The sequence below is a fragment of the Strix uralensis genome, chromosome 1, assembly GCF_047716275.1.
Source record: "Strix uralensis isolate ZFMK-TIS-50842 chromosome 1, bStrUra1, whole genome shotgun sequence".
Lineage (NCBI taxonomy): Eukaryota > Metazoa > Chordata > Aves > Strigiformes > Strigidae > Strix > Strix uralensis.
Genome location: NC_133972.1, coordinates 67,556,490 through 67,583,490, shown reverse-complemented (window position 1 = coordinate 67,583,490; position 27,001 = coordinate 67,556,490). Strand labels below are relative to the sequence as shown.

The window sequence follows — 27,001 nt, the reverse complement described above, 5'->3', positions numbered from 1 at the left end:
GATATTGTAATCATGAATCCCATCCCCACCCTACTTCTTGGAAATGGTTATCTGTGCATTGTTTTTTCACCTTAAGCACCCCAGATCTTATAGGCCGGAAGAAGTATTGCACTGTCATTGGGCACATGATTTAATCCTGGCTGATCACCAGTATTTAAATATCTAGCAAGAACCAGTAACAGTTAAATATCATTCTCAGAAAACGTAATATCTGGCGATATGTAGTTGTATCGTTACAGTGAATAGCTAAGTCCTGAGTAAACAAATCACTGCCAAAGAGGTGATCAGTTCCACCAATAGAATTCCCTCCACTGATACAACAGACAATATTTGGTATGTTTGTGATTCATAGTAATTTAGTCACATGCAACATTTCTGTCTTGGGCATTTGTAAGCTTAAAAATGATACCTGTTTAAAGATGCTCTAGACATCACTGAATGTAAGAAGCCACAATACATGTTGTATAGTACTTGTTTCATTAAAGTAAATGAGTCAACTTTTCAACTAATGTATAGTGACAAATAATGACTTAAAACGGGAGATTTGGCTTTTGTCTTTAACCCTGTAACCTATATTTTCAGAACCTGAGAACATGCAGCTCTGAACTAGGGTCACGCCTTGTGATTTAAATGCAGTTCAAATGTGCCTCTCTCAAGAACATGCAGTGAACAGGTGATGGAGTACAATTTTGGACCTCAGTTTCTCATTCCTGATATTTCAGAGGAACAATAAAAACATATTGATTTCATATATGTCATAAAAGAGAAGCACATACCCAGACTCACTATCAGCAGGTACCCATGTATTAACCACAATAAAAACACAATAGGCAGACAGAAATAACTAGCATTTCCACAGGAGCTTGAGAGATACAGAAAAAGCCACACCCAATTCCCTTCTTTAATCACAAAAATTGAACTCTAGAATATGTTAGATGAGGTCTGACATGTGGTGGGATTTTCTTTTTAGACACTATAAAATTTGAAACCCACCAACCTAAATCCATTTTCTGAGGAGTTGAGAGCAGCAGCTATATGGAAGGAGAGCAGAGATAAGAACCAGCAATATGTGATGAAATCGCCGGTCCTCATGATGCATTGGGCAGAATATTCAGCAATCTTACTATGTACTAACAGTGGGCCAGCTATAGCCTTCTTACACTCCAGTAAGTCTTCCCTGTTAGAAACTAACCCTGAACTCTCCTGGTTTTTAATTTTTTTTTTTTTCATGTTGCTGTAGGATAGGATGTCCAGAAGTAGAAATGGTGTTTTGGAAGGGTCAAACACTGTGTAAAAGGTTTGGGCTGGTGTGGAACAATGTATCTGAGACCAGTTCTAGCTGCAGGTGTGTTAGACATACAGCTCCCTCTTTCTCCTTCCCAAAATTTCCTTTTTTTTTTTTTTTTTACTTTCCTAACATTTTATGTGCAAATAATATTATTTCCTAGTTGCTGTATCAAGAATACTCTGCCATTATAAACTCTAATGCAAAGTTCTTATGAACCATGATGTAAGAATGCTACCATCTCCTGCAAAAAGTGGGATTCCTATCCCTGCATGACTCGTTATCTGAATGCTTTGCTTCACATAACATGTGGATAGACAAGCTGCACAGAGACAGCCCATGAGACTATCATGTGGGTAGGAGATAGGTGGGACTCAGCTCCTGCTCTGCTAACTACTCTGTTAGCAGGACAAAATGCATGCAGCAATGAATTTATTTTACATATGCACTGCTCATGAGGCATTCTTAAAAATCCTATCAGTGACTACATTATATTTCATGAGTGGAACCTCAAGCAGGTTTCAAGAAGTTCAGAAATACAGCATGTCATAAAATAACATTGCAAAATTACTAGAAAACAAAACTAAACAACAAAACACAGTGCCAGATTGCATACCCTATCTTAAATTCCTATTTTACGCTTATATCACTGCAGGGTATAATTTGATTTAAGGCGGGACAACATGCAGTGATAGAGATGGTCTTCATCTAAGAACAGATCTCCCCCTTAAAGCATGACTTAATTCCAAATAAACCAGCAGGACGTGGATGCATTTCAGACCCTGACAGATGAGCCACAGGTCTCACTTTCACAGCCTTGTCATGACCCAGATTCTGCTCCAGCATCTTCTGCTCTGCTGCTATACAGAAATTTGGTCAGATAAGGGATATCTTACTAAATAAGGACAGGTTCGGGATGCATTTTATTATCCTCATGGTACATCTGTTGTTCTCAGCTCCAACAAAATGCAGCAGGCATCTAAAGCGTTAAGCCAGTCACCTCTGTTGTCAGGTACAAGGGCATTCTTGATGCAGAACTCAGTGGCACAGGGGCTCTCTCCAAGGGTAACAGATGCTTCGGCTGTGCTGTTTGCAGCTGACTGCAATGCGCAGACATTTAGGACTCAGAATCTTTTTCATATTTAAACAAGAGACAATTTTTCAATGTCAAAAAAAAGAAAAAGAAAAAAAAAAGGCTTTAAAGCCCAAGCATACATGGTTACTACTCTACACTGAAGATAATAAGTGCTGACTGATACTTTCAAGTCTTTTTTGCTGATTAATTTGCTAAATGGGTGGAAGCATCAATAAATTTGCATCCCAGAGAAAGAGGTAAGGGTTCTGCCGGGGTATTTATGCATGCCATATTTAATAGGGTCCTTCCTTGTATGTTGACTAAGAGAGCCTAATGTTATGTATTTTGGTGTGAAAATACTGGATCCTCTTAATCTGTGACAATGACCACATCATAGCCTCACTGATACCTGGTTCTGAAATCTTCAGCCATCCTAAATTCCCACACATCTTGATGTGTCTTGACATAGTATGCATCCCAGCAGCACAAGCCAAATTTTGCCTCTATAGTTAACAGTGGTGGCTGGTGAGAGCCACACAATACTTGCAACACGACCTCAGAACACAGGCCTTGCTTTGCATGATAGCCATGAGTTCATTAATTTGTCTGAGAATGTGGTCCTTCTGTCAAATTTAGTTGAAACCACCCATAGCATTCAGGATTTGGGGGGAGATAAATGACCTGGAGGAATGGAAAAATAAATACATATCTGTAGATGTGATCACATTAGTCTGATTTCCTTAGGGTATCAAAGGACCTTCAACATCTTACAGCCCATTTCCATTGCTGTTACCTGCCTGTACAAAATTCCTGACTCTCCCACAGCTGCTCTGCAAATGGAGTGTGCAAAGGAATGTCTACAGCTACAGGATGAATAGTAACTTCATCACTTTTTATGTCAAAACTTTTACATTGAAAATATGCAGTGATATTCAATAGTTATTTTAAATTAGCGTATAGTTTGTTTACCTGGTGTTTCTGCATTAGTTCAGACATAATAGACAACACATGATGGCCAAAAAGGTTTAGATTTTGCACATCTACATTGCTGGAAGAGGTAATAAAATGGACTAGCTTAACCTGAAATTGCATGAGAATTTAGTTTCTATTGCAATGCAAGCACATCATGTATTTTGTTATGTTTTTTAAGTAATGGAGGAAATTATCATAACAGAGATCTACTAACTAAAAACAGCTCAGCCAGAGGGCAGCAAGAAAAAAGAAAATTTTAGTATTTGTGGGGAAGTAAACATATATTTATACTCTTGAGCTTTAGCATATCTTTAATCTGCATTTTGCATTATCAGTTACCTGGCAAGCCCATAGCAACCAAGAAAGTCAAAATAGAGGTCCAAAACAGTTTTATGCCAAAATATGCATCATGCTCATATGTCGCTATCAGGTAAGAATAAATAAATTTTAAAAAAATCTCTGTACTTTACATTCCAAATCTACAAATACCAGTAATTAAAATCATTAAGAAACTGCCTTAGGAGTCTTCAAACCACCAAATCAACAGCCTGTATTTAGCCTGAATAACCCCTGAATAACACATTTTGGCCACACATACTGAGTCAGAAAGAGATTGTGGGACTGAAAACATTTGAAAAGAGTACACAGAAACAAAGTCTTTTCTTTTTCTGTCTAAAGCTCTTAGAGAATTAATAAGAACTTTGCATTCCAAAAAAAGTCTACTGATCAATGTTTGACAGAAAAGGACATTGCATAAATGTGTTACCAGGGAGGCCAGGAACAGTAAAAAACTTTATCACTTTCCAATCCTCAACAGAATTTTTCAGCATAAATGTATATATCTACACTATATTGGAACAATGAGTGCAGCCACAGAGCATGTGCAAAGGTTGGGAAACCATTAAACCCACCAACTGACACAAATGAAATCTGGCTGAAAGACGTTCATTGAGACTATTTTCCCTCAGGAAACCACACGTTGATTAAGTTTACAGTCTAAACTGTATTGATAGCAAAAACAAACAAAAAAAAAGCTGTCATTTATTCCCTTTTAAAAAGAAGGAGGAGAGTTATAAAGTGCTCCCTTTCCATATGGTAAGTCTTGTTTGAGGACAGTATTTATTCAGAAATTTTATTTTGTACAAAAAAGGGAAAAAGTGATTGAAATTGAGATTAAGTTATTTAAACTTTACCAGAAAAAAAAGTACTAGAATATCTTTTTAAAAGGTTAAAATGTGGGGAAAATATTTTACCTGTTCCCTCTAAAATGGATCTTTTATTTTTTTAAAGATCCTGAAATATTTAATGGCATGCACTTTTTTTTTTTTTTAATAGACAGAATGATCCATTGGCATCTGCCTTCACACATACAGGAACACACATTCAATACTTAATGTTAAAAACATATTCCAGGAAAGGTAATAAACAGCATTTGTGATAATGTTACAAACCATCCTATGAAGATGAGTCCCAAGATATTGATAATGCAAGACAATCAATTGGGCAACAGTGACTTACTGTCACCTATTTATCATCCACATGACATTCATAAAAGGTAACATACTGCTCAATAAAGATGAGGTTTCTAAAAACTAAAGAAATTAAAGTTTAGTCTAAGCTAATTTTTAATAACCCTGCAGTAAGGAAAGCACTAGTGGGGTTTAGGATGGGTTATATCACTATCTAGAGGTATCTGTCCCTTTCCATTGACTGTAGAAAGATCATTTGTATATATTAATATAGGAAAATATCTTAATCTAGACATCCAACATTTAGGTGGTTAAATATTGGTCTAAGTACATTCCCTGACATCAGTTAGGTACACAAGTCAACTCTGACATACACAGGAATGTACAGAGGCAGGTCCCATTCATTAGGAAGGTGATGTTCTCCATTTTGTGCACAAATAACATTACATGGCATGGAACAAATATATCACAGAAATCACCATATTTTAGTATAGAAGGGGACCCATATCTCCAAAATCCTTACTTCCAAGTGGTTTCCACGTGGGAAAAAAAAATTCTGAGAGAAACCCAATTTTCTTTTCAGAAAAAGGAGCACAAGCTAGCCTGGAGTGAGCTATTCACCCCTTGCCCAGAGAAACAAAGGGGGTTTTGTTGAGTTGGGTTCTGTGCCCTTGGGGACTGCAATGATGGCAACACTTGGCTTTATGGTTGGCAGTGTTTTTTAATGGGCCTCATAGATTTTAATTAAATAGTCATGTCTCTATTGCTTTGAAAATGAAGCCCTGGAAGCAGCCTTAAACACTGTGTGCTCTGCCTTGCATCTACTTCCTAACCCTATAGCTATTGCATAGGCAACCTCTGGACAGTTCATCTGGAGGGCCCTGTGGTATGTAACCCTGGGGCAAGCACTGATCCTGTATGCTCCCCCAGGCAGGCTTACAGCATAGCTACTCGATTCTCAGGAAGGCCCCAGTTCTTGCCGTAGGACATACATTCACTCTGAGAAGCAGATGAGTTTATTTCACAGATTGGGAACAAACTATTTGGTACAAGCCATGGTGAGAGGGTCAGGAGGGCATATAAAAGACCAAAGCCCTAAACAGTGCAGTCAAGCAAACATACGTTTTGTTCATATTCTTTTCCTCTCTTCCTGCTCTTTTCCTTCCACTTCCCCCTTCTTTTTAATGTAGCTTTGGTTCTGCTTCGCAGTTATCTCTTCAAGCTGACTCCACAGTAAATCTTCTTAGGCTGCTGACTCAGCAAACCCAAGTAAGAGCAGGCCAGCAACACACTTGCTAGAGACTCGAATAATATCCCTCCAGGTGCTGGATATTAATAGCTGAGCAACATGAAAAATCACTGATTCTGATTTTTTTTCTTACAGGCTCCTTTTCTAAGGGATCTTTTTTTATTTTCCAATTTGTTATTTGACTGCTCATTCAATGCTTCTCCAAGCTCATGAATACAAAACCATCAGGGAAAAGAATCATATTAACGTCCTTAAATCAGTGTTGTCATCATGTTATTTGCCTGTCACAGAAATCATTACTACTACCAGAGGGCTAAAAAGTGAACACATTAATGTAGGGCAAACATTTTCTGCTTTGTAACCTGCTGCCATGGATTTCTAAGACCTAGATATTTTGCCTGCCAAAGTAAGGAAAGTTATATGTAGATACCTGTGTTTGTGCACAGAGTTGTGAAACACACATTGGTAGAATATGTGTATTCCTAGTCTTTTTTTTTGTTGTCATTCATGTTTTGTGCAAATAAGCTTAATATGCTTAAAAACATTTTAAGCAAGCGTGTCTTTCTTCAGCTTCTGCAATAACCATAACTGACACCTGATGTGCCCACTGTGAGATTACAAGAGGCAGTGTACTAGACAGAGCAGCAACACAACATCAAGGTCTCCCACCAGCTTCAGGCAACTTAGACAGGAGTGTCAACATGCCAGGCTTTCTCAGAAAAACCCAGAGACTTATAGATATCTTAAGGTGGAGACATTACCCTGAGATATCTATCACTCTGTCACTCTCTGTAAGTATCTATCCCACCTAGCTCACAGGCTAAGGACCATCTGGAACCCAGGATCCTAATTTTTGTGCCTCTGAAACATGCTTGAATTTGGGTGGTATCAAGGGCACTGTCATTGTTTTGCAACACTGATTTTTCTCACATGTGATGCACCTTACCAGAAATTCTGAACCTTCTCTTTGAAACTACCTTACCCAATATTACACATCCTGAGATTTTCTTCTTTTTTAAACGAGGCATAAGCTTTTAAGAGGTTATATTCTGCTGATTACCCGTAGCACCATCGCCTTATATTAAAATGGAAAAGATATAGCAGCAGTAACGTCTTGTCTAGCTGATTTTTTTCTCCTCTGGAGAACATTCCCAGCAGTTCCCTAGTTATATTTGTACATACTTGTATTTGCATTACATAAACAACAAGGAAGTCCCATGTAACCATTCCTTATGTTAGAGATGGTTGCTACAGAGAACTTGACTTCTCTAATAGGGTTATGAGATGTTACAAATCATAAGGCAGATAGATAAATTTACTGAAAGCTGTCTCATTAAGTTCTGCATGGAAAAAATAGTTTGCTTAAAGAGCAGGGATCAACACAACCATCTATGTGCTTGAGGAACCCCATATTTGAGCTGCAGCAGAAAATGTATGCTCTAACAAGCAGTAGGGTTGGAGAGAAACTAGTAGAATAGTGTGTCTGAACACACTGTCTCTCATCTTTAAAAAAATGACAGAGACTGAAATGTAGATGATCCTATTTGAACGTAGCCTGGCACTGGAAGTGACGGCTACTGATGAATAACAGAGGATACAGACAGCTCCCTGCTCCGTAGACTATACACACCCTTAAAAGATTGAGAAATACTACCCCTTCAGTAAACAGGGTCTGAGCAAACAGATCTAGTTTCTCTCTTCACCTCTTCATAAATTGTTTAAACATAATCAGATCAAGGTTTTATTCTCTGATCTGTGAGATGCTGTCTGCACATACAAATCTGTATTTGTCCATCTGACCCTCACATAGGGACCACACTTCAATGTTAGTATAGAAGAGGCATCATTTACACGGTTCTTTTTCATCTCTCTCTTTTCTTTTTTTTTTTTTTTTTTTAAAGGAAGTCAGTGAACATATGTTTGCCAGCTAAAGAAACACTGTAAAGAATATCTTATCATTTGAAATATTTAAGCTTAGCAATACTAAAAATGCATCCACAAGAAATTCTAAGTATTAGCTAAAGAAATACATCTGATTGAATTATTACAGACAGTTAGAACACCTGCATTGCAGTTACATTTAAAATTCAGTTCATATACTAAGCCAACTTTGTGAGTCATGAATTTCATTGTTTCTCAAGTACATTTGGAACCAGACAAATGATGGTTTGGGATCCTATCTCCTCAATAATTTTATGATGACTTTTGTTAATATTGCCAATAAAAAACCAAGCCCACTGTTATCACAGATGAATGGAATGAGAAATCCATCAAAATGGCAGTGAAAGTGAATTCAGAAGCAAAAAATAGGTAGGTTGAAGAAAACTGATGTGCAAATGAAAAGAGATGTTCAGACAAAACAGAGGAAAGAATAAGAGTGACTGAAAAGAAGCATGCTAGCTAAAAAAAAAAAAAAAATAGCAAAAATAGCTACATATACATTTAAAGCTAGGAAAGCATTTAAAATGGAGGAAAGAAAAAAGCTCAAGAATTCCTCTAAAAGGCCTAGCAGGTATCATGCTTCGAGATCCTGTCTTCAGTCCCAAGTGATTAATAAGGAAGTGAAATACCTTTGTGATAAAAATCCAACCACTCTAGTCTCTGATGATTAGAATTGGCTTAACATGCCCATTTCTAAATATATCTTAGCATATTATTTTCTTGTTGTCTGGTCTGAGAAGCCACTTGCATTAATACACTTTGTCCTCCTTTTGTCCTCTTGATCTGTTTATGAATGTGGACATTAGTCTGGGCGCTTTGGTTTTCTGAGGGTAAAATGGGTCTGTCTATTGCTGAAGCCAAAAACTTCACCTCCAAGCAGGTGTACAGATTCAGGAGCTAATGCAGTCACACCAACTGCGAGGGATGGATATGTGCCACAAAATGGGGATCAATCCCAACTGCTGAGAACAGGAGTTCTCCTTGAGAGTAATTGGAGATTTCTTGAATAGCACCAGATGTGTTTAGAGGACAGCAATGTAAAAGAAGATTTTTTCTGGAACTTGGAGGTTAAGATTACATTAAAATTTACTCTAAATTTTTTAAAAGTCACATCCGCTCCCTCTGTAGAGAATCTGAAAATCTTTATGACAGAAAAGTACCAATTTGAGGACTCAGCACAGCATGTTAGAGGTGGTTTGAAGAGAAAGTGTGTGTCCCAATGGAGAGAAAATGTGTTACCACAGCATTACAAAAGAGTCCCAGCAAGGGAAGAACCATAAATAACATTGTATTATTCCTGAACTTCAGTCTGTGAAAAGAAATTTAGGGATGTAATAAGGAATGAATTCTACAGACAAATTATAGTACAATCTCTGTCATAGGCATAAGTCTCTTCACTGACCAAAGAAGTATGTGCAAACACACAAGTTGACAAGTGCAAAATTGTTAACTTTAGTATCTGGGTTCCTGCAAGAAACTATAATAAAACCTTGCACTCATAAACAAGATCATAAACATTGCAGAAACAGCATATATAAAAGCATATTTGTTCTTATTAGCTCTGGTTTACTTCATAGTATTTCATTAGAGTTGTTCTTTCCAAAAGCTGGAGCTGATCACTAATTATCCAGCTCAGTGATCATGGTTATCTCCTGAAATGCTAGGAATTGGAAACTTGCTGTCCTTCTGCATTTTCCAGGAAGGTCATCCATCTGAAAGCTCAAGAGATATGTTCAGTCACATTTATTTCCCTTAATTAAGAATTGTTCACCTCTAAATAAGAAGACACCTTTTGGCTGTCTCAAGCTGAACACCAAAAATCTTAAAACATTGAAGATCACTGGTCATTAAAAAAAAAGTCTTTTGCCTTTCCATTTATGTGACCATTTCATTAATTTTGTTTCAGTCTGAAAAATATACTTGCATACCCAAGAATACAGCAGCATTACCAATCTGCTTTCCAGTTTCACCTGGTGTAAGATCTATCTCACCAACACTTATAGACGAGGAAACATTGAAGCTGTCCTAGGCTTAGCTGTAAGATAGGAGCTCCTAAGTGACAGACATGACACGTATCATTTCTGGGTCTCAAACCAGAAGCAACAAGGTGTGTTTATGTAATTTAATGTATGTCATAAAAAAACAGCATCTGAATTTGAGCTAATCTCCTTTTATAGTCAAGAGGACAGGAATCTCATACTAACATCTAAAACAGGTTAAATGTAGGGTTTTTTTCACCCTCCCCATTAGCTTGGAGGAAGTCTAATGTAACTGTTTCAGAGATATAGTACAAAAACTAAATATACTCACTTTATTAATAAGTAAATCTTTCTGCCTGACCAGGAAAGCTAGGCAATAGTCAGAGGACTCATGCACTAGTGTTGTGGTTTAAGCCCAGAGGGCAACGGAGCACCACACAGAGCTCCCTCACTCCTTCCCCCTCAGGGATGGGGAGGAGAAAATACAACAAAAAGCTTAGGGATTGAGATAAGGACAGGAAGGCATGAGTCATCTATTATGGTCGTGAGCAAAAAACAGACTCAACTGGGGAAGAAGGAACATCAATTTAATTTGAACATCACCGGCAACAATAATTTTCCAATCAAAGAGAATAGGGCAGTAAGAAATACAACCACATCTTTCAAACACATTCCCCCCACCCCTCCCTTCTTCCCAGGCTCAGCTCTGCTCCTGATTTCTCCACCTCCTCCCTGCCAGTAGTGTGAGGGATGGGGAATAGGGGCTGCGGTCAGTTCATCACATGTTGTCTCTACCGCTCCTTCCTCTTCAGAGGGAGGACTCCTTGCACTCTTCCCCTGTTCCAGTGTGGGGTTCTTCTTATGGCAGACAGTCCTCCATGAACTTTCTCCAACATGAGTCCTTCTCATGGGCTGCAGCTCTTCCCAAACTGCTCCAGAATGGGTCCTTTGCATGGGCTGCAATCCTCCCAGCAATAGACTGCTCCAGCGCTGACTTCCCTCAGAGTCCCGGCCTTCTTCAGGTACAGCCACACGCTCTGGCGTGGGGTCCTCCATGGACTGCAGGGAAGTTTCTGCTCTGACGCACCTCCTCCCCCCCTCCTTTCTTCCACAGACCTCAGTGTTTGCAGTGGTATTTCCCTCACAACTCCTCCTCCTCTCCAGGTTCCCCTTCTTAAATATGTTATCACAGAGGTGCAGCTACTACTATCACTAATTGGCTTGGCCTTGGCCAGAAGCGGATCTGACTTGGAGCTGGGGGAGCTTCAAGAAGCTTCTCACCAGGAGCTACCTCTGTAGCCCCTCCCCTACTACCAAAACCCTTGCACACACAAACCCAACACAACTAGAAAGAAATTCAAAGACAAGATATTTGTATGGTAAGGGACTATATTATTTGGATGAACAGAAGTATACTACCAGTTCCACAGAATTTAGCTGAATAATGTTACATTTCAGATATGCAGTTAATTAAAGTTGTCTCTAAATAAGACCTAAGGGGAAAGAATGTGTATATTTGTGTGCCAAAATAAAGATGAGCCTTGTATGCTGACCACTATGCTTTGTAAAAGACAGGTCACACATTCTATACACATGAGCAAGAAACTCTGTAAATACTGCTAAAAGATACTCTGGTCACATCACCACTATATTAAATAGTTCTTATTTCAAAATTAAAACAAAATATATGTCAAGAATGGCTATTAAAGAGCAGTAACATGAGAGTATTTATACATAAGAAATTGTAAAGTATTTGCATGGAAGTTATAGAAGGCTATTAATGATCATGAGATAAGAGGATTTAAATATTACTGCTATTTGTCACCGTACCCCTCTGTGTAATGCCTCTTGAGAAGTGATGAAAAGCACAGTTATAATCAAAGGTCTAGCAAAGAACTGAACTGAAACGCAAGATGAATTTATTATAGGGATTGCATACTGTTCCTCACAGTTAGAAAGTGAAAAAGAATGCTTTATTCAGCAGTCTTATGACTGTTATGTGAAGCTAGATACAGCCACAATGCGTAGGGGACAATCGTCACGAGTAGAGTTAAAATCCCCAGATTTGTTAAGACTGAGTGATCCATGGAATAGCATGTTACTTAGCAAGTAAAGACATTTAGTGAAAATAAATCCCTGTAATCTTCATAAAGGTTTGAAGATCTTCAGGAAAATGATGAAAGAGTTCAAGTGCCTGTACCTTTAGAGGCCCACCTGTATGGTTTCTTAAAATTGGCCCTCTGAAAATGGAGGCATCCAAAAGTACTGGCTAAAATATAACAAGGCTTAGGCTTCACAGGGCTGATGGGAATCTTTAATTTTATCCCCTCTGCCTGGAAAAAATAATCTTAAGTCAATCAATTTGAAACAGAAGTCCCACTATTTTTTTTTTTAATTTTTACTTTATGTTATTTTCTTTGTAATCTTGGATAGAAACAGTGAACAAATCCCCTCAAGGAATTGACTTGCCCTTCTACAGGATGATCAGTGATCACAGTTCTATTGCATCCACAAAGGAGGTTGGAAAAATCTTAACATAACCTGTGGGGCCACACAGAAAAAGCCAGAATCAGTGTTAGTAACAGATCCTTCACTCTTAGCAAGTGCTGGCCTTGAGAACATGTATTTATATTGGTACAATGTAAATAAAACCAAGTTTCCTTACCATGGGAAGCAATATCAGAGTGAAGAAGCAGATCTTCCAGTTCACAGCCATCTTCTTTTAATTTTGAACTTTAGTCAAGCTTTGCTTGTTAACACTGCTTGTATTGACTGAAGTACAAGCTCTCTGCAGATCTTTTGGTTAAGGTCTTCAAGTCAAGGCTCAGATCTCTGCAGTGAAAAAGGAAAATTATTATAAATATGGAAAACACGAAGAGGATGAAAAAGAAATGGACAGTAAACAGAAAACCCAGCACTTGAAGTGTGAGTTGTACATATTAGAGATCAACCATAGAGATCTGGATTGCAGTTATTATAGATGGTCTTGGATATTTAATCTGAAGCCAAAGGACATGTCTGTATGATCAGTAACTTGTACCATAGAAACTACTGAAACAGGTTCTGTAGCTGCAAAGACCTAAATTGAACGCAAAGAAAAAGGATGGATTATTTTGAACCAGAAAAAGGACCTAACTGTCTGCTTAATTTCTGAAGTCATGATTTGATCCTCATGATTTTCAGTAGTGTCTCAAAAACACAACTGCCTGGGAGCTTTTTAGGAGACTGTATGACATGATGGTTTACTCCCAGATATCACTTGTCTAGATAACAAAATCCGTGACCAGAGTGTTAATAATCTGATAGCTTTTTGAGAACTCGGCAATACAAGTGCAAAGGAATGAATTACTCTCAGGCTAAAGATTCATCCATGACATAAGACAGGATTGACTTATATGGTTGACAGTGTCATGCATATCTGTGACTTCTATTGCTTGGTCTCTGCCAAGGAGCTAGACAGGTCGTCAGGACATTGACAGAATTACATAACTGACATTAGCTCCCTCCTAGCACCTCCTGCCATAACCCAGTGTTTAAAAATTCCCACTTGCTCCAAATCATGATGATTCTTCAAACAGTTTTGCATCCAAGAGAACCTCTCTATCTCAATTTCTAGCTGGACCCAGCTAGAAATCTACCTCTATCTCTTAATTACATTTTAAAACACAATCCTGTCTCAGATCTTGATATCTTGGTGAAACAGATGTCTCATTTGATGCCCTACCTACAGTCATATTTTTATCATGGAGATATACATTTATATTCATAGTTTTCTTTCCCCAGTTGTCCCTCACCTAAGATGGATCCCCTTGTATTGGATTTGCATGGCAAGGTTTTGGTAGCGGGGGGGCTACAGGGGTGGCTTCTGTGAGAAGCTGCTAGAACCTTCCTCTATATCTGATAAAGCCAATGCCACCTGGCTCCAAGATGAACTCACCACTGGCCAAAGCCAAGCCCATCAGCAACAATGGTAGTGCCTCTGTGATAACATATTTAAGAAGGGGGAAAAACTGTTGCACAATAGCAGTCAGAAGAGAGAAGTGAGAATATGTGAGAGAAACAACTCTGCAGACACCAAGGTCAGTGAAGAAGGAGGGGAGGAGATGCTCAAAGCACTGGAGCAGAGATTATCCTGCAGCTTGTGGTGAAGACTGTGGTCAGGCAGGCTCTGACCCTGCACCCCTGAAAGTTCATGGTGGAGCAGATCTCCAACTGCAGCCCATGGAGGACCCCACGCCAGAGCAGGTGGATGCCCAAAGGAGGCTGTGAGCCCATGGGAAGCCCATGCCAGAGCAGGTTTGCTGGCAGGACTTGTGAGCCTTTGGGGGACCCACACTGGAGCAGTCTTCCTGAAGGACTGCACCCCATGGAAGGGACCCATGTTGGAGTAGTTTGTGAAGAACTATAGCCTGTGGGAAGGACTCACATTGGAGAATTTTGTGGAGGACGGTCTCCCATGGGAGGGATGCCACGCTGGAGCAGGGTAAGAGTGTGAGGAGTCCTCACCCTAAGGAGGAAGGAGCAGCAGAGACAATGGGTGATGAACTGACCACGACCCCCATTCCCCATCCCCCTGCACCATTGGTGGGGAGGAGGTAAGTAAAATTGGGAATAAAGTTAAGCCCATGAAAGAGGGAGGGGTGGGGGGAAGGTGTTTTAAGATTTGCTTTTATTTCTCATTATCCTACTCTGATTTGAGTGGTAATAAATTAAATTAATTTCCCCAAGTCAAATCTGGTTGGTCTGTGATGGTAATTGCTAAGTGATCTCTCCCTGTCCTTGTCTCAACCCACAAGCGTTTTGTCATATTTTCTCTCCCCTGTCCAGTTGAGGAGGGGAGGTGATAGAGTGGCTTGGTGGGTGACTGGTGACAAACCAAGGTTAACGCACCACACCCCTTCAGTGTACCTCTAGCCTATAGATCTAATTCCTCCAAGATAAACTCAGCCAGAAGCCCTTTGGCAATGTCTATAGTAGTTTAGGTGCAACCTCTCTGCTTTGGAAGGTAGAGAGTTTAGTCCCATGGGCATGAGCTGTGCCACAGCAGTTTGTTACAGAGCCAGAGAACTGTCTCTGCTCCCTGGGGAGTCCCTGCCATTTTTCGGGCCCACAGTTTCACTTTCTGCATCTAAACCCTCACTTTTAGGGCAGAAAGCATCAGTTTAGGGCCCAAAGCCCCACTGATTTATTTACAAGTGTAAATGAAGTCTTTGAATGCTGAGGCCCCTTTTAAAATCTTCTTGTCTGATGTAGGTTTCCTACCTGCACCACCTATCACATCCATGGGCATAAACAGAACTGATGTACATCTTCACAACTAGAGAAATGTTTAAACACATAAGTAAATGTTTGAGAGAAGAAAGGGATCATAGATAATAACAAATCATGGATACATGACTCACATCCAGTTAAAGAAAGAATAAAATGAGGGTATATTGGAAAAATATTTAAAATATCAGAAGGAATGTGAGGAAATATAACAACAGAGAAAAGACTGAAAAGAAAACAGACCAAAGACAGAAAGTAAATAAAAGAATGATGAGAAATGTAAAAGAACTTTTACGATCAGAGTTCACTTAATTTTTATACTGATTGCAACGTGCTGCTAAGACATCAGCATTTACAAAGGAGTCTTTCAATTAAAAAATAAAAAAGGAAAATTGAGCTCTCTCTAAATTTTTGTCTTCTCTATCCAGATCCTGACTAAATGGAGAACAACAATTCATAAAACTCCCTATAAACTGATCTGCTTTCTTCCATCCTCACTCGATCAGTCACTCTCACTCTGCTCTGGTACTGAATTTAATTACTTAACTGTATTTCTGATGGTTTATCAAATAATGAGAGACTGATAAGATCTCAGCTGAGGAGGACAGCAAACATCCGTGGTGACATTCAGCAGTGAGGAGTTGGAAAAACAAAGTCACTCCATTAACAGAAGCAACAGAAAACCAGACAGATGCATTAGCAGACATTGGATTTGAAATTATTTCATGATCATTTGCACTCTTGTGTGCAGGCCAGTCCAGAAAGACCAGAGAGTGGTGTGGAGATTGAATTATATCCTTGGATTCTGCCACTGTAATGCATCAGAAACACTATTTAAATACAATGGAAAGGTGGGAGATGTCTGAATAAACAGATGGACAGATCCCTGGGGGAAAGTGGTAACCTTTAGAATATACTCTTTTCAATATTTGAAGATCCAGTTTTACTTTAACCTGTCATTCACTAGGTTTGAAAAGTGGAGAGTGGATGTTTTCTGATTTATCTTAGTTTCAAAGGAACTTCTGAAGAGACAGGAATATCTGCAAGCCATTTCATTGCTTCACATTTTGCAGAGAAAGTAAAAGAATTGACTTAATTTTTGCCTTCAAGGTAGCCATGGAAACCTGCATCAAAAACTGGACTGAGGCCTTCATATTGTTCACAGAGACTGAAGTGTTTATTAGGTTATAACAACTACCAGTTCCATGAACTTATGCCCTGCACCTGCAGCAGAACCTGTATATATTGTTTAGCAGCTCCTATCATATATGATATACATAGGTGCAGAGTCCATCTATAACCAATAAAAGTCTAGTTATGTCACAAACAGGTACTATCATCAGGTACGTTTTACTAGAATAATGAACTTTTTAAAAATACAGGCAATGTTTACGAAGCATTTCCATTTCCATTCAATACCGGGGAAAGAAATACATGTATGAATACAGGATTTGGGAGGGAAGCTTGAGTTACCGTATTGTCTTCTGATGTCACTGGTAGCCAAATCCTGTAATTTCATTAGTAAATTAGAGATACTGGTGCTTCATGTTGTTGTTTCATCTGCATTTGCTACCATAATTAAAATTAGTGAAGTCAGAATAGCCAATAGCATGGGGGTTGCACCTTTCAGTTGTGTATATACAGTTCCCCAACATAAAAAAAACTTCAGTTATCTCTGGTGAAACAGAAGGGCTGTTGAAGTGTCTGACAATCTGAAAATCAGTTGATTGTTACTAAAATGGAATGGGCTTCGGGGGATTATTACAAGCATGGATGAAATATAGGGAGAAAAAAAAAAAGACTTGTTCTGGTCAGCTAATGACTTATGAAAATTATTCATCATCTATGAAGGTGGATTCATTGGTCCACTGCAGCCACTTTCAGTGCCACAGCAGATTCTTTCTGTTACTTAGTGGCAAATCATAGGTACTTCAAGGGCAGGTTGGAAAATCTCTGGCAAAACATGTTCTGCCACAAGTGCCCATTTCTTTACCCTATCTAAAAAGGGACTCTGGAGTGCTTAGCTCATATGTCCATTATATTACAGAAGCCTAAAGGCTGTTGAGGAGAATTGCACTGTGAGAAGCCCCCAAGTGCCAAGTGCACAATATGATGTCAGTAACCAACAAAAATGGATAGTGAGCCTTTTCCAAGTAGGATGTGCCTACTTCCAAGGAGGCATAAAAGAATCACTCCTTAAAATAATCAAAGCTTACCATATCAAGTAATGGGTGGAATTGTTATACAGCATCTCAGACAGAGTGTAACCCTGCAGGATGAATGAAAGAGTATTTTTTAATTACTTTATAAGGCTGTTATGAGCTGTTATTGAGATCTCACCCAAAAGAAAGAAACAACTTGATCTGCTAGGCTCCTTGTTATGGTCCTCTGGGACACGTGCCAGTGGTTTAAAAGGAAAGCAATAAATTTCAAAGCTGACCCACAAAGTCTTAGACCAATGGTGATTAAATGTGAGTTCATTACTTAATTAATCTTAATTCAGTGTCTATTCAGGGCTGCCCACCACATCCTTCTCCTACACCATGACCAAGCTACTATGCAAGTGTGGAAATCTGAAAGCTTCTGACAACATGCAGGATCAATTGAGCTTTTGCAGACTGAACACTCTACACTGCAGCAATGTCAACTACTCCATGAACAGTTATTCCCCAGTACTTCCTAGTGACATGAAGAATATTTCCCTATGCAGAATAAACATGAGTGAAGAATGATGGAGTGCCAAAGAAAGAAGGCGCTGAGAAGAATATTCCAGCCGCCATTCTGGCTCACAGACCATTCCTCTGGCATTTCCAAGTTTTCCCCAGAGAAAGGAACTCCACAGCTCTTTATGGCACAAAGTTTGCTAGACAGACATCTTTGTCTTATATATATGAAGAGGTAATTATGTAATTGATTATCCGTCTTTTTTAGGCTCTCAATACAAGGTGTGAAATCCAATGCATTTTATTATTTGCCTCCTAAAACTTCCCAAATGTAGTACACCAGCTTCATAATTTATATTAAAGGGCATGGTGAATCTTCCTCATGTCAACTGAGACACTCACTAACAAGAAATAAGTAGAGTTGGGGAAGCAACCCTTCAGTGACCTAGGACCTGTCACCTAATTTTAGAAACTTGGAAGACACATACTCACATATGAGCTCATTGTGAAATCTCTTTTTATATAGTCAACAGAGAGAAGTAGACATATGAGGAAATACATTTGTCTGACCTATTTTAACTGTCTACTTTAAACTTTCTACTTCTGTCCCATGAGTGTAAAGGAATTCTTAACAGCTAGCTCATATGTTGACATCTGCATTGTAGATATCTAAATCTGGATAGAATAACCCCACCTCCAGTCTCTTCTGAAGTATATGAATCAGCAGTATGAAACCCAAAATAGCAAAGTTTGACCTACCACAAAGTCTTGAGAAGGGATTAGACTGTTTAGGATGTCAATAAGTTGATGCTGAAATATTTAAGGTAACAGAAAAACTAAAAGAAAACTTAACTGAATACCAGACAGCAAGAGCTCTAAAGTTTCCCACAGAAAGTAGTCTGTAGAGAGCAATCTTATTAAGGCAAACAAAAAGAACAATGTCATGGCCTTTCTACTGTCTTTAATACACCACTTATTATTTCTTGGAGTTTAAATATTTTGGGTTGTTTTCATTTACTTGCATTAATCTTTGTAAATTCACTGAAATTAAAGTATCTGCATGGATCATAGTAGCTGAAAATCTGGCTCTATCTTTCTTTTAAAAACCAAGAAGACATTTATTCACTTTTCTTCCTTTGCGTGCTTAACTGGAAAAGTCTCTAGTGTCCTTGTTTCCACTCACCCTGTCTGTTGTCAATGACAAAACAGGACTTGAAGGGTAATCACATCAGGAGGTCTAAGAGGTGGATTTTCAGAAAGCATTTACTGCTACAAGGGACAAGTCAGCCCTTTTCAGCTTATACACGAAGTCTTGAGGGCCTCAGGCAGAAATGCCACACCTTCGCCCAAAACAGTTGGCAACCAGCAACCTGGATTTTGTCACAGGATTGTCCACAAGGAAGGATGCAGTCTGTAGAACATCCAGCCATTGTTCATGAACTGATGTGGGGGTCATGTGCTGCAAAATGTCCATTAATGACAGCTGCAATCAGGTAGTCTTTTCTAATATTGTTCCGGAAAATTGTTGCTTTTGACTTCAGGAAACAAAATTTTTAAAAGGAGCTGATACAATGCTAACAGTAATTTTGCATGGAAATAGTTGCAAGAAATATATTCAATTTCTTACCTGGCTTAGCCATTTCAGTGTTAAAGAATAATCAAGTCTGTCAGCAATACTCAGCAACAGTCCTTTTTCTACCTGGAGGAATACTTTTTTTGATTTCCCCCCCCCCCCCTTGAATAGCATGCAGAAAACACCTATGAATTTTACTAGAACTACCTTTTTAAAATTGAAGATAAAGGTGTGATTACAAATAAGGAAATGGTAAATTGCAGATGCTGTGACTTCCATATGCAAATGAGAGTCCAGGTGCACAAATATTTCTACATGAAGCAGGATTATCAATTTCATTGACTTCCACAATGACTTGCATAGGAAAAAAATCAGAGCAATATAGTTTTGCAAGAAGAATAACTGATAAGGGGGATTCACAGAACTGGGGGCTGGCAAGAACCTCTGGAGATTGTCTAGTCCAACTTCCCTGCTCAAAGGAAGGTCAGCTAGAGCAGGTAGTAGGTTATTCAAAACCCATTTCCAACCAGGTTCTGAATATCTCCAAATGTTGAAACTCCACAACTTCCCTGTGCAACCTTTACTTGACCATTCTAACAATAAAAAAGTGTTTTATCATCTTAAAGTTGAATTTCCTATATATCTATCTGTACTTGTTGCTTATTCTCCTGTTGCTGGTCACCACTGACTCCATCAGCCTGGCTCCATCTCCTTTACACCCTCCCATCAGATATTTCTACACATTGATAACATTCCCCTGAATCTTCTCTTCTCTAGGCTGAACAGTCTCAACCATCTGTTTCTCCTTGTAATTCTTTAATCATCTTTGTGGTTCTTCACAGGACTCAGTGCAGTGTGTTCATGTCTCTCTTGTACTCAGCAACCCAGCACTGGACCCAGCACTCCAGACACATCTCACCAGGGCTGAGAGAGAGGAATTAACACTTCCCTTGACAGGCTGTCAATGCTTTTCCACATGCAGCTGATGACATTGTTGGCCTTCTTTGCCACATGGGCACATTGTTGGCTCAGGATCCACTTCATGTCCTCTAGGAGCCTTAGGTCCTTCTCTGTAAATCTGCTTGCCAGCCAGCCTGTCCTTGTGCATAGGATTATTTCTCATCAGGTGCAGGACTGACTTTGCATTTCTCTTTCTTGAACTTGATAAGGTTCCTCTCTGCCTATTCCTCCAGTCTGTCCAGTTCCCTCTGAATAACAGCACAACCAAACACTTGGTTGATCAACTGCTCCTCTGAAATTTGTATAATCTCCAAACTTTCTGAAGGCACACTCTGCCCCATCATCCTGGTCATTAATGAAAACATTAAAGAGCATTGGTCTCTCTTTACAGTCAATGGAGAAGAGGTAAGTAGCCTTAGGGAGCAACTTAATGCTAGATGCCTAATTTTGGACAAAGTGAGTTACTGCTTTCAAAAAGTCTATTTTTTTTGTTCCTCTGCTTACTCAGTCTGATGAGGGCAAACAAAGAAAATTCTACCTTCCACCTCCAAAGTTTAAGACACTAAATCACTGACAGTAAGCAAAACAGAGCACTGACTTCCATCTGTGTCATGGCTTTTTCTTACTTTCAGTACTATCTTTATTCCTTTTATTAACACAGCCTAATAACTTCCGTGTATGTTTTACTTCAGCTGTCCCTGATTATAATTTTGGTAGAGTGGTTTTTTTTCCTTTCCTTTGAGTGGTTTCAATTAAATTGAAATTCCCTGAAGATGTAGGAGTATTGTAATTTGTCCTTACAAAGTACACTCCTTATCATTGCTGTATAACCTGACAGCTCTTGCATTTCCTAGTCCTCTAGCTTTATAGAATTCTGGATATCTGAATATTTTGACATTATAATGACTTTGGAAGTCTATTTGTTGGAACTGTTGCTTGAGGCTCCCTGAAAATTCAGATGCACATGAGTGGATCATTCATCTACAGGTCAAGATTTTCTAGCTTGTCTTTGCAACTACAGCACCTATAGACTTATGAAAGCAGAGACCATGGAATACAGTTCATAACTCCCTGTGCACAGGACTGCTATTCTTGGCAGATTTCCCATATAACATCACCCGTAAAATTCATCCAGCAATTCTTGCCTTGATTGGCACTATTTTCCCTATTGTATTATGTATCAGATTTATTGTGCCCTTACGTTGTTGATGTTCCCAGAGACCTGGTGAAATGGCATGACTTCTTTAACTAAAGACCATGGATACTCAGTTGCAGGGAAATATTTATAAACTACTGAGTATTTAAGAAACATTAGTAGGCAAAGTAAAAAATGATATGAGAAGTTTTCACCTTCACAGGCAAGTCAATTACCCTTTTGAAGCATCTGTAATATATGTGGGACTTCATAGCTAACATGCAACTAGTATGGGATCATAAAGGTAACTACGTGCTGCTCCATTCCAGCAAAGCTTTAAGTGCTGTTTGGCAAGGTCCTTCAAAATCATTACTCCACAACCCATAAAATGTGTTCTCTGCCTGACACAACAAAGTTTTGCAAAAGCTACTTGATTAATTTGCTTTTCTTGACTGGTGGTCTGCATTTCCTGCCCTGGCTATAGGTATGACTATTGTTTTTCAGTATCACATAGGAACTTGTAAGGACTCTGTTACCTATTCATCAACATTGCAATCAGTCTCTGCTTTGAACCTATCTGGCTGGATATATGTCTTTTCAACAGCATTGCTGTTGAGCAGACATCTATCACATCCAGAGGAAAGAGCAAGAGCAGAAAAGTGTAAGGCTGGACCAGAGCTCTTTATTCCCATTGTGTCTGAAGATCATCCCAAGTGCAGCCCTTGTACAGTACCTACAAACTAACTCCTTAACTCAAAATAATATATTTACTGGAGTGTGATGCCACTCTTACCACCATCTGTTGATGCGCTGAACTGATTATCTTGAATTATTGATTTATTATTATTTTTATTGATTTATTATTATTATTTATTATTTTTATTATTATCTTGAATTATTGATTTATCTTGATTATCTGTCATTATGAAGCTATTGTTGCTTCCCATACCAAGCTAGTCTCTGTGTAGGGTGCTGCATGCTCTCAGCTGTGAGAAAATACTAGGGGTATCTTTAACAAGACACTTCACTATTTAGTACCAGCAGACTCCAGAGGAATGGCCCTGTCACTGGTGATGGACCCATGGGCAAGACACAGTCTCTGAACTCCACCAACAGCACACCAACCTCATATTGTCTCTGGGAAACAAGTCTACCCTTCCCATCTGAAAGCAGAACCAAAGGAATAAAATAAGCAATGAAAGGGAGTTACATGTTGCTTTGGAAGGTGGTAAATACATGAGCAATTGCCTGATGCCAAAGGAATAAATATATGACAGTGGCAGAAAAGTCTGATACGACATTGGCATTAACAGAAGGATGCTTTGAAAAGTGGAATAATTGCCAGGATAGGATGACCAGTTATCTTTCTTTGCCTTATACATATAATTCCTTGTCATTTTTCAATGCAAATGACAGAACCCTTTTGAGTATAACAGCTTGTACTTCATTGAGCATTTTGACTTGTCAGTCTATGGTGATGACCCAGATGAATATCCATTGGCCTCCTCTACACTTCTAAAACAACACAGAAAGTTTTCATGGGCCAAAGTTCAGCCCATCTTGATGAAAAAACCCAGATATAATATTTTTCCTGATTCCTCACTGGGTAGAGAAAATGAACCCACTACTATTGTAATTCCTTAAGCATATATTGTCCCGTTCTCAGGGAAATGTATCCCAGAACAGGCCTGGGACTACAACCCTGCCTCTCCTGTCCTTATGGAGATGAAAATCCCTTTTTTTCTTTTGAACAGTTTCACTCCTACACTGAAAGATAAGGTTAAGTCACTGCATAAGCACTAGCAAGTTGTGCAATTCCTTTTTTTTTTCCACCCACATTTCCTATTGTCCTCCTTTACTATTGCACCTCGAATGGCCTAAGTTCACCCAGCTGTATTCCATCTTGTGGTTATTGAACTCATTACATTTGGACAGTATTAGGACCTTCCACAGCACGTGTTCTTGCAACACCAGGGATGGAATTCATGTCACATAAATTTGGCCGTCTAAAAGTGAAACATCTATATCCAAGCTAGTTTCCCTCAGCTCCCTCCATAGTGAACAGAAGATGAGCAATCCACCTCAGCAGCACATGGGTTTGCTTTGCTCTGGGACAACATGCTACTCCTCTTGGCAAACAAAGAGCTAATAAAGCAGAAACCAGTTTGATTAGCTCAGAAGAGTCTGTGTTGAGTAGGGACAGCCCTGATCATAGCAGAAGTATAAACAAAGGAGGGAGAAAAGCAATTTAAATTAAAGTCAGTGTTGGGACAAGAAGATGTTAAACTGGGGATCAGAAGAAAGCTTTGGACAATCAGCAAAAGGACACCCTGGAAGTGTCTTCTAGAAAGAGGAGCATAGTCAAAAAAGGTTGGAATTTTGAGAGGACTCTATATAATGTGAATATTTTGTAAACCCATTTCTCTGACACATGGATTACTGCAGTGTTAAGAGACATAGCCTCCTAATCACTTGACTGACTCAGAGCTGGCTCCCATTCAGCCACCTTAAAGCATGGAGTGAACTCATGTCTCTGAACAAAAAACTGCAATGAGAAAACTGCAACCTGTTGGTCTTTCCTGTTCTCAGTAATCTAGAAGCAGTGAAGGCTGCAGAGGTTTTTTGGTAGTCGGTGATGAGAGTGATTGTATCTTAGACACACAGACAGACAGGATGAGCTCAGGCCTCAGTAGAAAAGCTCCTACTTGCACAAAAGGCTGTCCAAGTCTCCTTCCTTTGGTCTGACATAGAAAGAAATGAGTCTAGAGAAAATGTGGGACTTTTCTTTTCCTTCTTTATTTCAGCAGGTTACAAAAGCCTTTTCACTCTGTTTCATGAAGCAAGAACACATCAGATGACACAACGATGAGAATGTTGCAGGTAATCCCAACCCTTTCAGCCCTTTCTCTTAGCTTGTCTCTAGATAGTTTGCCTTTTGAAAAAGCTGGAAATCCTAATAACTTGAGTAGCATTGCAAAATTATTCCACACTATAAAACTGATTTCCTAAGCCATGGTTCAGAGAACTTACAATGTCTTAGCTGAAGTCACATTTCAGAGTGTCCAGTGCCTTAAAAAGGTGTGAATACCTATGATTTATAGTAGTAAAGCTTCTTATGGGGATTACTTTTTAAAAACTAAAATCTAGATAATGTAAATATTCAGCTTAATTCATACACCACTGCTTCACTATTATTCTGAGTAAAGCAGCACTACCGCTTCTAGAAATAAAAATAAATATAAATGAATGGAAAAGTGATTCATTCCCATGCAATTACCGTCTCGGCCTGTGATTAAAACTAATTATCCCTATATTAATCTTCATGATCTGCTCATGGATCAATTCTAGAGGACAATTCTAGATGATAAATTTGCCCTGTGGTGCCCTATAAGGTAGCAGAATATGGTCCTAAGTGAATACATGGGAAGGTCTGAACAATGCAGGATCAAATCAGTTTAATGTAAACATACATACACACATAAACATACAAGTACATGTAAAATTTGTTGGCTGAGATATGATATGATCTTTCCTTTTATTAATTCAAGAGGTGTCAAAAAACAAACAAAAGAAACCCACCAAAACACAACTAGAAAAGATCAGTTGTATCCATTATAGCATTGGTTTTACTTCTGTAGAACTTCAATTTACTACAGCAAAATTCTTCTTAAATACAGAAGCTGGTGTGAACAGGAGTCAATGTGATCTATAAAAAAGTGGGTTATTTTGCTATATTGAATGTGCCTGTTGAGGTGAAAACTGAAAACCCTGATTATGGATATTAAGATGTGAGATGATTAAGTTTACAAATTGACAGGATGGTCATCATATCAGATGCAACTGAACTTGGTATGATTCGTATTTTCCTTTAGAAATCACATGGATTGGAATATTCCGTGTGGCCCAGAAGAAAATCAAAATGTTATTCTTTTCCATTGGATAGTTTTGGTGTTTTATTGTCATGCATACCAGTAAAACCTAGCATATAATGATGCAAATGTATTCAGACTGAAATCCCCCTCTTCTTCACAGTGTCCACTGCTCGGTTTTAAATAGGTTGACTCATATTTCAGAGACACAGTGAAAATGCGTCTTCCCCAGGGGTGGTTTTCCAGGGCCTTGGGTGAGAGTAATTTCATTAAAACGTATACTTCTAAAACTGAGCTAATTTCCACAGATTCCTTGTATAGTCACTGAGACACAGCCAGCACAGCCAGTAGAGTTCAGAGCACAAGTTAGATCATCCTAAATTATGTATCTCAAAGCATCAGATGAATTGTGCCCTGTTTCTCTATATTTTCTATCAGGAAGGGAGGAAGCAAGGGAAAGGAAGAGAGACATTTGAGACAGACAGCATAAAAAATTTCAGCCCAAACAGTAAAAATCTGCCAAAGCTACATTCAGTTGATTAGGAACGTCTTACATTGGGAAGCAAATTAAAGTCAAATAACATGAAGTGTCTAATAATGTAAGTTATTTCTTGTTCCAACCTCCTCCCTTTATTTTCCTCACATTAGATCAAGTATAAAATCTGTTCAGGTCTTCATTTGCACCCACCCTAAGTTTAATACATAATTTAAGATCAGCAGAAAGGACACCAAAGAAACAGTCTCTTGAGAAGCAGGTGGAGCAGTCATGCAAAACATATTATTTAGGTTAGTTGCTCAAAAACCAAACTAAATAAAATATGTGGCCTTAAAGAGTTCGTATGGTTCTACCATGTTGATCGTGACAATGTGCCTTTCAAGCACTTTGGGGATGAAACTTTGACCATTTGGAAACTCATTGGGACAAAGGATTTTGGCCAAAGATTTCACAGTTTCAATGTAATATAATACAGCAGTTCTCCATTATTCCCTTATTCCCCTATTTCCTTGTATGTTCTGTGAAGAGGATTTCTTCTAATCTCTTAAAATAGCTACCATAACATTGTTGTAGGCAGGCACAGCTTCACAGGTTGGTTTCTTACAGAAACACAGTACCTGCCCATCCTAGTGTGTATTTGACAAAAACCTTTTAAAAAGAAAAGCAACCTAAGAAAGAGAAAGCATTATTGATCTCTAGCACTGGGAGATCCACTTCAGCAGCTTCCGAAGGATGCAATTTATTAAGATGAGAAATAAAGATGTCCCAAAGCCCTCGTTTCTGTGGGCTGCATTATTAATGACCTTCATGCCTGCATATGGCAGACAGCTACTTGCAGGTAGCCTTCTTGTATTTTTTCATCCCCAGTAAGGTAGAGAATTAAAGGTGGATGAGGACAACAAAGTAAAGGAGAGACCACCAGTGGCATGTGAGAGTCAGCTAGCAAACCAAAGGCCAAAGTTTAATGGTTCATCTGTGCATTAGCTAATAGCCTGATAACCCCTGAGACACCCGTGCTTTCAAACATGAAAGCAATCTTAAGAACTAGGTAGTGGTAGCACAGAATA

General features: G+C 38.9%; 1 protein-coding gene across 7 annotated transcripts in view; it reads right to left on the bottom strand.

Moving 5' to 3' along the window:
- The window catches only part of ADCYAP1R1 (ADCYAP receptor type I), a 142,333-nt gene that overhangs the window by 96,032 nt on the left and 19,300 nt on the right, over nt 1–27,001 (bottom strand). For all 7 annotated transcript variants that reach the window (XM_074869602.1, XM_074869608.1, XM_074869616.1 and 4 more), the window contains exon 2: nt 12,636–12,802. In XM_074869602.1, the coding sequence (XP_074725703.1) occupies nt 12,636–12,686 (51 nt within the window). In that variant the 5' untranslated portion in view covers nt 12,687–12,802. The remainder of the gene's footprint in view (nt 1–12,635; nt 12,803–27,001) is intronic.